Source organism: Mytilus galloprovincialis, chromosome 12 (assembly GCF_965363235.1).
Source record: "Mytilus galloprovincialis chromosome 12, xbMytGall1.hap1.1, whole genome shotgun sequence".
In the NCBI taxonomy this organism is placed as follows: Eukaryota; Metazoa; Mollusca; class Bivalvia; order Mytilida; family Mytilidae; genus Mytilus; species Mytilus galloprovincialis.
The window spans coordinates 20,415,213-20,428,982 of NC_134849.1; the positions used below are offsets into that span (position 1 = coordinate 20,415,213).

The 13,770-nt window shown below is 31.9% G+C and overlaps 1 protein-coding gene across 1 annotated transcript; it reads left to right on the top strand.

Moving 5' to 3' along the window:
- Window positions 1-1,494: 1,494 nt before the first annotated feature.
- Window positions 1,495-7,262, top strand: LOC143053393 (uncharacterized). Its single transcript, XM_076226187.1, has 3 exons — window positions 1,495-1,609; window positions 4,015-5,030; window positions 5,353-7,262. The coding sequence occupies exons 2-3, from the start codon at window positions 4,081-4,083 to the stop codon at window positions 6,185-6,187; spliced, it is 1,785 nt and encodes a 594-aa protein (XP_076082302.1). The 5' UTR covers window positions 1,495-1,609; window positions 4,015-4,080; the 3' UTR covers window positions 6,188-7,262.
- Window positions 7,263-13,770: the final 6,508 nt, after the last annotated feature.

The window sequence follows — 13,770 nt, forward strand, 5'->3', positions numbered from 1 at the left end:
TGAAGTACTGAATATCCTGAGCGGATGATACCCTTGGTACTGGTAGTCGACCGCGGCAGAGATTTCGATTCAGTACTATAAAAATTAAAAACAATACGTTATAAATTTCATGCGTTCGAAGCGCTTTTCTAGATTTGCCTTCGTCAGGAACTCTCAAAGCCGAATATTTGAAACCAAGGATGTATAAGGACCGAATGCGTTGAATAGCTAAACCTTAAACATGTCAAAGGACCTAAAAGTTTTATCCGAAATTGAAAGGAAACAAAAATGTTACGCATTTTTCTTCAAAGGGAGATGGCAAATTGTCAATCTTGAACAATTCATGACGGGTTTTGGAAAGGGGGGGGGGGGGCAAACAATATTGTTCCATTTCATTGATAATTTATTCATGGCTTTAACACAGACTTCTTAAACAACTTCTTTTGTCTTTAGGACATTTAAGACACAAACAGTTTATCCAAAGAAATAAAAAATGCCCCCTTCCCTACAAAAAAAAAAAAAAAAAAACCAAATAACAAGCCACAGGCCAAAAAATACTCAGAATAAAGAAAATGTGTAGGGTCGGTTTCGTATATTTCCATCGACCGAAGAATTATTGTTTTACTTTATCTTCAGGCATTATTGGAAGTTAAAGAATATTAATAAAAATGAATTCGTGCTTCAGACTCAGCGCTTTGCTCTTATTATCGTCAGAAATATTCAAACACAAAAATAGGAGTACATTTAGGGAACAACCAGTTATAAACAAAAATTTACTCAGACTAAAAAACATCCCATAACCCCTTCAGTGAGGTTTAATGGCTGCACCCTTAAATAATTCATACACACATTTGGACCCACTAAATACCCCCCTCCCCCCCCAAAAATAAATAAAATAAATAATTATAGATATACATGATATACAAAATCATGTTGAAATGGCATATTTTTCGTACATGTTTGTTTAAGTTTAACATTTGCTTATAAAAATAGATTGATATTATATTTAGGAAATGATATATCTAAGAAAAGCTATATACATAGGGCTCTTTAAATTAAAATGTGCACACCATCAAGGATTTGTATAGTAACACTTTACAAATCCTTGATACCATGATATTCTAATCAAATAAGAAAATATTTAATTTAAAAATATAAGAAGGGCCTTAACTCGGCTTACCTTTATAATTATTAATAAAATCTGACGAATGTATAAATAGTGCACACATTTATTGACTAAAACATGACATTAGTCTACAAATTTATGACTTTGTTTACTTTTAATACAATGTTATGTTTTGAAATAAATAGAATGACGTTGAATGTCATTGTCAACTTTTAATTACTATGTTGATCAGCAAGAGATTAAAAGGGGTCAGATAAATATTATAGACTGTCAGATATAAAATCCGTATCCCATATTTCACAAATTAAGGATTTATAAATAATAGCCCCCTATCCCTCTTTCCATCCTTTAAGTCAGAAGCGTTTGTCTCCCTTGCCCTGCTAATCCCAACTGGAGCACTTGTTCTTAATTTAGAAACACTTCCCAGGGCACTTGTCGGCGAGGAATGGTGATAATAAAGGATCTCAGAAATTACATGGGAGTCAAGTTAAATTCGCTTCTCTGGTAAGCACACATGCGTATTCCGCTACTTAACAATTCAGATATTTGATTCATATATTTTTTAAGTAGTTATGAATAAGATTGTATGTGTAATTAAGGTAAAATATGCTCCGACAAAGAGGGTCGTCTCGCCCCTTGTCAGCCATTAATGTTCGATAAGGAAAACAAGGGTTCAATACCTATTTTTGATCTTGAAAACCATATTTAACGCAATGCCTGTGCAGATTTAAAAATTAAATGTAAGCTGAAGTAATAAAATAATCGTATATTGTTTTAATTTCCCTAATTTTTGGAAATTTCCTTTTGTGTACGGTCTGTGACCTCGTTAAGGGCAGTGGGTATTATAGGAATAAATTAGTACCGTGACCTACGATAGGTGGCGCAGCGAATCAGAATTAAGGACAAAGGTAAATACTACACGTGGTTAGATAAAAATAGACGCAATTATTTGTTATTCAATTCTAATTAAAGTAATAATTTACAATGTTTTTATTGTTTGATTATGTAACACTGCCATTTGTTTGTGGTCTTGATGAATGGTAATTATATAAAAATAAACATATATAGGAATTGCATATTTGGGTTTAAATGTATTTTCCACATTTTCTACAGTTTGAAATATACATGTATCATACATTTCATATTAACAGAGACATACACATGTCTCTAATATTAAAGGCTCCTCTATTTTTTTTCTCATTATAAGAAATTACCCAGTTATGGCTTTTAAATAGATTTCAATAATCTATTTTTAATTGATATTTTAAAGTGCCATAGTTTAAGGTGGTACATACATACCGTTAGCCAGGGGGGTTCGGAACAAATAAGCACTGTTTTATTCAACGTTCTGTTCGAATTGTGACTGTTAAATCAAGTTTGTGAGTCCAAATACCCCCCCTTGAAAATTCGTGGCTACAGGCCTGACATATTGACTAATATAACTGTTTGATATCCCACCTGAAAATAACAAACAAAATATATTCCTGTAAACAAAAAGAGTTTTTATTAGATAAATCTTGGAAAATTTTATAGAATTATTTTAAAATGTCTTTATACCATTTTAGTATAACTTATTATGGAAAGGGTTATTATTTTTTCTGTAATGATAAATAATATACCAATTTTATATTCAAATTGTAATTTAAAAGATGTTTGTCAAAATGATATCAATTTAAAATATAAGTTAAAGACAGAAAAAAAGTCATGTTTAAAATAAAATGAAATACATACATGTACATAATTTGTTTATATAAGTCATACCACTAAAAGTATAAAAAAAAACAAAAAAATATATACGTATAATGTATAGCTTCTGTCATGACTGTGCTGGATAAACTTAAAACAAAACAAATGAAATTATTTAGAATTTTTATGCATTTTAATATTTTTTTTTACAATCAATGCATTTGAATGGAGACATATGGTTGGAATTCCCCCTTTCTACTAGGTTTAGAACCCCCTTCTAAAATTAGGTGGAGCCGCCCCTGGGGTTCATACATAATTGACCCATTCTTTATGTTCCTGTCCTAAGACAGGAGTTTGTAGTTCATTGTGGGTCTCATTTGGGTCTAAGCGTGACGCAGGATTGCCGATTTTTTGTAAGCATGACACGTGAAAGTCAAATTATTTTGTTGTGAAAACAGGAAATGAGGTTTTAGCAGGACCTGGGAAATGACAAAAAAATGAGAATTTCTTAAGTACATAGTGTAAGCGGGATACGGGAATCTGACAAAACAGTAAGCGGGATCTGGGATTGGACCCCCATGAGACCCCCTTCATTATACATGTAGCTTGTCATTTGTTCTTGTCTGTTTTATTTGTTTTTTTGTCCTTTTATTGGTACATACAAGAATTTGTATAGCAAGACTTTACAAATCCTTGGTATATATGTATGTTATAAATTAGGCTGAGAGTTTTCTCATTTGAATTGTTTTCAGTGGCGGATCCAGAAAGTTTTATAAGTGGGGGCCCACTCCAGTCATGCTCCAGTGATTCCCTACAAAAAATGTATATAATCAACCAAATTTTTCCTTGGAAAGGAAACCAAATCCCCCTGCCCCCTTTCCTTAATTTGCCTCTGGTTTTATATTTTACATGTCAGGTCCTTTTATAGCCAACTATATCATTTATCATGTTTATATGGTGTCTTTTTTATCACTTGTTAATGGCTTTTTATGGTTTCCTATAATTTGAATGCTGGGTCATGGTAACCGGTTGTCTAATTGGCAATCATACCCCTCCTCCTTATGTTCATATGTTAATAATATATACATTATTAAGGGTTGTATCATTACATCCATTTGAATTTTAGAGGGAGGGGGGCTAGGATGAAAAAATTCTCACATCTTTTTGTTTGACCTAAACTACCCTGTACAAGTAAATAATTAATATTTTTTTTTTCGTTTTAGATAACAATTGTCATGGTATAAAGTAACCAATATATGCTGGAGCCGATCACTTAACTAGTATACAAGATGGATAACTCAGACGATTACATTAAATCGGCCGTCGAAAGTGAAATTACTCGAATGTTGGCAAAAAATGCTATGTCCACTGTAAAAAGTACTAGTACTGTCAGAAATAACCAGCCTAAAATTAAACAGGAACCTCTAGATGAAGATGAGATGGGGGTAGACCCAAATAGTCACGGAATTAAAATTGAGAAAATGGATGAGGATGAAGATAATTTAGATGGAATAAGTATACAAACTGAGCAGAGAACTAAAACAGGGCCAAATTCTAGCAAGTACTCTGTCAAAGTAGTCACAAAATACATGTGTCGATATTGTGCGAGGCAGTTCGATTCTCCCGATGAAATGCAGGAACACATTGCTTCACATGCACGTGGAAAATCAAACCAATGTCACTCCTGTTATGTTTGTTCAAAGACCTACTCAACTCCATCAAAACTTCAGCGCCATGTGCGTGTTCATAGTGGTGAACGTCCGTATGCTTGTAACATTTGTGGTAGACGTTTCACACGCTCTGATCATGTCAAACAACATTTAAAAGTTCACATGCCACAGAAGCAGAGAAACCAGTGTCGTCTTTGTAGTCAGAAGTTTCTCCGTAGACAAACTCTGCATTCTCATCTTCAACAGTCACATGGTGTGTCTACTGTCTATACATGTCACAGATGCGGTGAAGCATTTGACGAAATAACCAAACTTCATGCTCATAAAAATCTACACATCTCGATCTACGGGAAAAATGAAGGGCCCGCTGTAGAAGGTGGAATGGTTATTAAACAAGAACCGGGAGAGAATGGTGACCAAACTACACCCATGATTGGTTTGGCTAAATTCAGTCTTGGTCCCCAACCTGCACCGGATGACTTACTCAAAGTAGTGAATGCAGCCCAAGGTGGAAACAATGGCTACACTAATAAAATGGATGGATTCTCAGTGTCGGACGAAACACACAGGTTAATTAATAATAGATAATACTATGTAATATATTTATGACACAACATTTTTTTTAATGGAATATGGCTTAAATCTGTTGGACCAGTATTTACCTCCAAATTTGTTTTTTTTTTCTAACATCATGAACATTGAAAGCAAAATAATTTTATATTACAAATGTATACAAAAGTGATGCAGCAACCTACTGACATATTAGAAGAAAAAGTACAAAAATGTATGATGGTTTTAATACAAAAATAGCTTAAAATTTTAAGACATTGAAAGACAACATTGATAATACTTTTCATTACATTATGTTATATGTTTCTTTTATTTTTTCAGGTTGGCAGTAGCTCTTCCAAAACAAGGAGCACAGTTAGAGAAACCACAAGTGGCCACATACAGCTATCCCATAAAATATGCCCGATCTCCTCCGCCACAGGAGATGCAGGAAGAGAATTACCAGGCAGATACCTTGTCTGATGGAATGAACATGTTTATACTCCCATCTCATATTAAAAAGGAACCAGAAAGTCCGGAATACAGTATGGATTACTCATACAAGGCAGACGATACTAATTCATCTTACGTTGATGATATTGCAGGAGAAAATCAAGAGGAGGAGGATGAGGATGAGTATGATGAGGACCAAGATGACTCAAAAACAGGGAATCTTGGTGAAAACGCAGTTCAGAATTTGTTAACAGGGCCTCCAGCGGAAAACAAAGGTATTAAAATGAAACTTTTCGGTCCTGCTAGTTATAAAGCTGCAATGAGAAACAAAATAGCCATGAAAATACCGACTCCTCGGCTGAGACAAATGCAGAATCCTATGATACGGAGTGCCACCATGGCTTCAAAAACAGACAACATCAATAGTAATCTAGAAGCCAAAAACTTTTCTCCTTACATAGTTGGAACAGCCAGCCTTGGACCAGGCCAAACTGTGTCTCCTGTCCAAGAAACAATCTCTAAAGAGAAGGAGAAGAAATTAAGTAAATGCGAGCATTGTTGTATTTGGTTTGAGGATTATACCATGTGTTTGTTACACAACTCGCTCCACTCTGCTGACGACACCGACCCATTCACATGCAGAAAATGTATGAAAAAACTTGGCAACCGTTTAGAATTCACTGCACATCTAGTATGGCATCTTGAACCAGATATGGATAGTTAAAAGCGTGGCATCTTTAGCCACAAATGGACAGTTAAAAATGTGGCATCGTTAGCCAGACATGGACAGTTGAAAATGTGGCATCTTAAGCTAAATCAGCCAAAAGCATTTAAATACAAAAACATTGATTTATATTGTATATGTTCGCTGTTTTATTCAAAATGATATATTTGTATATTTATCATGTACTTTTTTTCTAGTATATGATCCTGTATGTCTAGTACATGTGTAATACTAATCTAGGTTAATTTTGTTAATTCAATATTTGTACAGAACTTTTGAATGAAATTATTTATAAATGTATTGTCATTTTTTTACCCTCTTAATTGAATTGTTAAGGAATCAAATGATGACTTAGGTCAAAAGGTCAACATATGTTCTTAAACATTAAGCATGTATCTGCACAAAATATCATGGTTGAATTATCTTAAGGTGGTATCCAACACCTTGACTAAATTAATTTGGCTCGTTTAATTTTCATAAAAATTTGACAAAATATTTACTTTGACCGTTTGAAAAAAATATAAAATTTTCAAAAAACTTGAACCAATCACTTTTCATTGGATATAGAGCAGTTTGACAAACACTAACATGACTAATTTAGATCATTTAGAAGCTTATATTAATCTTTCCTTAATTAATGAACATGATTAAAATATTTAGCTGATTTTACAGAGTTATCTCCCTGTAGTGTTGGGTACTACCACCTTAGACAATTACTTCAAGCTGTAATTTTTTTTCAAGAGACTCTCAAATGGGTTTTCCTTTAACATTGAAGTTTTCCAAAGAACAAAATCATGAAAACATTGTGTAATACAATGTACATCTACAGGTTATATGTTTAATTTGAATATACAAATTAATTAAAGTTGGGGAAACTCTGATTGAAGCTTTTTATGCATTGAACAGTCATCTTTTATCGAGGAATTTTGTTTTTATACAAATAAATTTCTTTTGACTCTTAACTTTTATAAGACAAACCCAAGTTTTTTTCGGCAGTAAATGCATTTTATTGAACAAGATTTTTTTTTATGAAAGTTGAAAAAAGTTTTTCAAGGGACCCTCTCTCCCCCCCCCCCCCCCAAAAAAAAAGGAAAGAAAGAGTGGGGATAGTAGATAGGGTCATTGCATTATTTATTATTACTACATGTGCTTTTAAAAAATGGGCAACATTGAATTTTAAACTAAATCACTTTGTATGTTCTGTAGATGTGATATCTTTTGACATCTGAGGACCCTAAACAAACCATAACATATGGTCTGCAAATGGTCAAAAAAATCATAAGGACCTTAAAGCTACAGTTCCACAGCTACTGTACATGGACCTACTTAAAAAACAATTATTTAATAGGTCACAGATTTTATATGCTACTTGTTGACTTTAAATTACATATATATATATTGTTGGCTTAATGTATTGATCATGTTGATTGTTAAAACAGAATACAATGGTAAATTTTAATAAACATTTTTGTTGTTAAAATGGGATATATATGTAAATTTTGTTGGACATATTGTGAAGTAACTGTTATTTATCACTGCAATTTTTTATAAGATTTGAAACTTTACAATTTTACAGAGAATTTAATTTTTGTGTACAACAGCTATTGATTGTTTGGTTTTATTGATTCTTCAAATAAACATGAAAAAAAGTTGGAAGAACCTAAAGGTGATTCCCAATAGATTTTATATAATTTGAAAACATCTGCACTGTTAAAAAACCAATTGTCTGTGGTAAATTTTGCAGATTCTGGTGACTTGCTGCTATCTTTAAACTTGGTATAAGACAATTTTTGAGATTTCAAAGAGGAAAATATGAATAACAATTTATAAACACTACACTTTAAACATTAAAGAAAAAAAATACTTCTTTCTTTGTTGTTTAGAATTTTTTTACATGCAGGTCATAACAGTTATTGTTGTTTTAATGTACATAAATAAGCATATTAACTGTAATTTTGTCAATACATATTTCCATAGTTACTCAAACTGTTTTGTGATAATTGGACATTGTGATGTGAAGACAATTTTGATCTGTTTTTTTATGCAGTAAACTTTCTTATGTAGAAGAACAGCACAAGAACTTAAATATTTTAATTGAGAAAATGTTGTTCAATGTATCAAAACATGTGGTGTTGGAAAATTAAACTTATGAATCAGGAATTATCTCCCTTTGATAAATAAAAAGAGGGAAACTTCTCTTTCAATTGGAATTTAAAATGAGCAATGTTACTTTTCTTTGATAAGACCATGCTAATACATGTATATGGTATCTGGTAGAGATTTGTCTCATTGGCAATCAAACAACATCTTATTTCCAATGCTAAAAATCGTCAAAAACTTACAATGTTAATATATTCAAAGGCAGATCCGTTTGAAATGCTTAAATTATCGCTGAGCTAACTAATTAGACAAAAAAGTAATGTACAATTTTGAATCCAATTTTTTTTTAATTGAGAGCCCTATTAAAGTAATGTTGGTTCAGATTGTTCAATATATATATATATATATATATATATATACAAGTAAAATAATAAGATCTGTTAAAAAGAATAGAGAAAAACTAGACTTAAAAAATGAAGAACAGAAAATTTTGGGATACTTTATAAATATAAAATTTTAAATTATATATAAAGAATAGAGAATAATGGGCAAAATTGATAGAGGAAGAAGAAAAAAAATTAAAGACTGATCAATGAAAAAATGATGGACCCTCCTATCCAGACTTTAATTGATAATCATTGATAATTTGAAGTTAAATTGATTGTCTGTCTATAAGTAATTCTTTCCATCACTACCCATTAAAGATATAAAAATGTTACTTTTATTTATTTTTACATGGTACTTTCATCCAAATTTGATAAAAGATGGGCATGTAAGAACTGGGAAAAATTGTAGGATCTCTACTATACAAGGAGAGATAACTCTAACTTAATATTTTACTTTCTTGTCTCCTTTGATAAGAATGCATAAAAAAATTATATAATAATATAAATATGTTAATAATTTTATAATTGTTGTTGAATCAAATGTCCTTGTTTGATGTTTTAAGGACAGGAATATAAAGGAGCAACCAGGCTGTTGTAGGTATATGTTAACAAGTAATATTGTATTTTATACATGTACTTGTATAGGACATTCACTTTAGGAATATGTTAACACATGTTAACACATGTTGTTGTATTTTATATTTGTATAGGAAACTGACTTTAGGAATATGTTAACACTTGTGTTGTTGTATTTTATACTTGTATAGGAAATTGACTTTAGAGTGCTGCTTTTTTGGCTTTATCTATTTTCTTTTTCAAAAATAAATTGCAATATTATGTAGTTTTATTTTATTTTGATTTTTCATATTAAACTGTAATTATCCAATAACAGGTACATGTAGTACATCATGACAAAACATTTGGTCTGAAAAGGAAGGATTCTTTCATATGAGTTAATATGTTTGCTGATGTTTTGGCATGCGGTCTATATACTTCAGAGACATTGCAAAGAACTTGAAGTTTCATGCTTTTTCACCACTTTTTAGCTCATAAGGCTTAGAGGTTTAAATGAGCTATAACCACCACTATTCCTTGATGCTAATTATAAAAATCTCTGAAACTATACTGGGACCAAACTTAAAATGACTGCTTGAAACAAAATCATAGGGATATTGTCATGATTACCCTGTGAGTAATATTATAATTATATTTGGTATATGGGATCCTTGCAAGGTCTACATGTCTGTCAGACAGCATTTATCTCACCTCCAACTCATTTTATGAATCCACTTTCAAGGTTAAGTTTGAATGGTCAAGTCCCCATCTCATATATTATCAGCAAAAGGTCAACTGTATTGGGTGTATGTAATTATTGTAAGGTGTACATGTCTGTTTGGTAGAGTTTGACCATATTTTTATGGTTGATTGGTCATTGTTCATTTTTCAAAGTTATATCTGTTTCTCAGACAAGTAATATTTCAACTCTATTTGGTGTATGGAATGATTGTTACGTGTAAGTGAAGTCTGTGTTGTCTGGCATGGTTCATATGACCCTGACCCCATTTTATATTGTTCATTTATCAAAGTTAAGTTTCTATATTATGCCCGTTTTTCTTATTGTACATGTACATGGAAAACAATATACTGACTATAATTGATGTATAGTATGATTATAAGGTGTCTGGTAGGGTTTCTCATACCTTGACCTCATTTTATACATGGATCACTGATAATGTTAAGTTTAAATGATACTAGTAGTGAAACCTTTAAATTACACTTTCAACAAAAGTTCAACCATGATAAGCAAAGTGATCAGCAGGTGAGACAGTTCAGAGTGATCAGTCTTGTTTAAAAAAACCCACACCAAATTGTAAACCTAGCCAATAATGTAGGAGGAGTTGAGAACACCATTTTTTTTACAGCAAATATGAAAGACCATTTTTGTGTTTTTCCGAAGCTGTAATGAATAGCAGAAAACTCTGAATTACTATTATTATAAGCAAGATAGGATTTACAACTAGATCAACATTATGAAATCTTTAATTGACCATTATAAGAGTTATCTCCCATAGAGAAACTCGAAATAGCACAAATGATCAGCAAAGAACAATCTAAAAATAATTGAATATGGTTGAAATCTTCAGTGTACACATTATAAGCTTAGTTGTCATCGAATAACAATGTTTATAAAGATATTCCTAAACTGTTGGAACCAAAACTCCCAAAATCAATCCCAACCTTCCTTTTGTGGTCATAATCCTTGTGTCAAAATTTCATAGATTTCTATATACTTAAACTAAAGTTATAGTGCGAAAACCAAGAAAATGCTTATATGGGCCCTTCATGGCCCCTAATTCCTAAACTGTTGGGACCAAAACTCCCAAAATCAATCCCAACCTTCCTTTTGTGGTCATAAACCTTGTGTTAAAATGTCATAGATTTCTATTGACTTATACTAAAGTTATAGTGCGAAAACCAAATGTCTTCGGAAGACGACGCAGACGACGACGCCAACGTGATACCAATATACGACCAAAAAAAATTCAACTTTTGCGGTCGTATAAAACTTAAGAATCTGAATACACAGTTAGATTTGGCATATCAAAGAACCGCAATAATTTATTTTTTTATGAAATCAAACGAAGTTTCATTTTTGTCCCTTTTGGTCACCAATTCGTTAGGACCAAAACTCCCCAAATCAATCCAAACCTTCCTTTTGTGGTCATAAACCTTGTGTTAAAATTTCATAGATTTCTATTAACTTATACTAAAGTTATTGTGACCATAAAAGGAAGGTTGGGATTGATTTTGGGAGTTTTGGTCCCAACAGTTTAGGAATAAGGGGCCCAAAGGGTCCAAAATTAAACTTTGTTTGATTTCATCAAAAATTGAATAATTGGGGTTCTTTGATATGCCAAATCTAACTGTATATGTAGATTCCTAATTTTTGGTCCCGTTTTCAAATTGGTCTAGATCTACATTAAGGTCCAAAGGGTCCTTCGGGTTCTTTGATATGTTGAATCTAAAAATGTACTTAGATTTTTGATTATTTGCCCAGTTTTCAAGTTGGTCCAAATCGGGGTCCAAAATTAAACTTTGTTTGATTTCATCAAAAATTGAATAATTGGGGTTCTCTGATATGCCAAATCTAACTGTGTATGTAGATTCTTAATTTTTGGTCCCGTTTTTAAATTGGTCTACATTAAAATCCAAAGGGTCCAAAATTAAACTAAATTTGATTTTTCACAAAAATTGAATTCTTGGGCTTCTTTGATATGCTGAATCGAAACATGTACTTAGATTTTTGATTATGGGCCCAGTTTTCAAGTTGGTTCAAATCAGAATCCAATATTATTATATTAAGTATTGTGCAATATCAAGAAATTTTCAATTGCACAGTATTCAGCAATAGCAAGAAATCTTCAATTGCACAGTATTGTGCAATAGCAAGAAATTTTCAATTGCACAGTATTGCGCAATAGCAAGAAATCTTCAATTGCACAGTATTGTGCAATAGCAAGTATTTTCAATTGCACAGTATTGCGCAATAGCAAGAAATATCTAATTGCACAATATTGCGCAATAGCAAGAAATTTTCAATTGGAGTTATCTTTTTTGTCCAGAATAGTAGTTGAATCAACTTAAATCATTGTTTTATACAATATACAATGTATATTCACTTTTACTACCAACTGATAAATTACAACAATCTTTACAATTCATTGATAACAAGCACTTTTTTTACATTTTAATATTTTATGCTGTATTTAAATGAGTAGTTATTATTGCAAACTCCATTAGAAATTTGAATTGAGACTAGTTTTGGAATAAGGGTAAGGGACATGTGAAAAAAAAATTGGGTGGGGGGAGGTTCATTTTTTTCTCATTTCAGATTTCATAAATAAAAAGAAAATTTCTTCAAATATTTTTTTAGGGAAATAATATTAAACAGCATAGTGAATTGCTCAAAGGCAAAAAAAAAATTTTAAGTTCATTAGACCACATTCATTCTGGGTCAGAAACCTATGCTGTGTCAACTATTTAATCACAATCCAAATTTAGAGCTGAATCCAGCTTGAATGTTGTGTCCATACTTGTCCCAACTGTTCAGGGTTCAACCTCTGCGGTCGTTTAAAGCTGCACCCTGCGAAGCATCTGGTTTCAATGTATCAGGTAGATTAGACAATTGGTTGAACTATATTTGATATATAGACTATTAAGAGTTATACATGTCTGTCTGGCAGAGAACTTATGACCTTGATCTCATTTTCAATGTTCAATCGTTATTTTTTTGGTTTTCTTATGTTTCCAGGTACATTAATCAGTAGGTCAACTACATTTGATGAATGAAATGTTTGTAAGGTATGTCTGTATGGCAGGGTTCACTTGACCTTCACCCCCTAATTAGTACTTGATTATGGTTCAAGAAAAAGCATGCAACTTTGATTGATAATTATCTCATTGGAAATCATATCACATCTCCTAACTTTAATAAGACATTTCAGGGTGTGCAAACTTGTTTAAACCTTGAGGATCAGAAAAGTACTAGGGTGTTTTAGCCCAGATTTTTTGTCAATGTATATGTATTGTCATCTGATTCAGTCATGAATGCAATTGTAAGGTACAGTTTTCTATGCTTTCAAACTATTTATATTTGAATCCATCCTGGTTTTCTAACTACAACTGAAAACTTCATGTGACAAATACCATGTAAACTATTGGTGACATATAGAAAATTGAACTCCATAAAATTTGAACTTGGGTCAATTTTCCAACCAGGGGTCAAATGTGGAAAACAATAGGGCCAGAGTGGTGTTGTTTTTAATCTGTCCTACATTATTCTTATTTAACATTGTATCCTTTGAATCTCTGTTTTAACATCGTGACAGCTGTCAAATTGGATATCAATATTTTAGAAGTATAGATGTTTAAAATTATAAACATGATGGAGAGATCTAACACAGGATATATTCCAAAATAACTGATAACAGACTCAACTTATATAAAAAATTAGATGATTGCCAATAAGACAAATCTCAACAAGAGACCAAAATAACACAGAAATTAACAACTATAGGTCACCGTACGACCTTCAAT

What these genes read in the sequence shown, in the direction of transcription:
- LOC143053393 (XM_076226187.1), top strand. Translation starts at nt 4,081, where the DNA reads ATGGATAACTCAGACGATTACATTAAATCGGCCGTCGAAAGTGAAATT. An exon ending in GTGTCGGACGAAACACACAG is followed by an intron (nt 5,031 to 5,352) that starts GTTAATTAATAA and finishes TTATTTTTTCAG; the next exon opens with GTTGGCAGTAGCTCTTCCAA.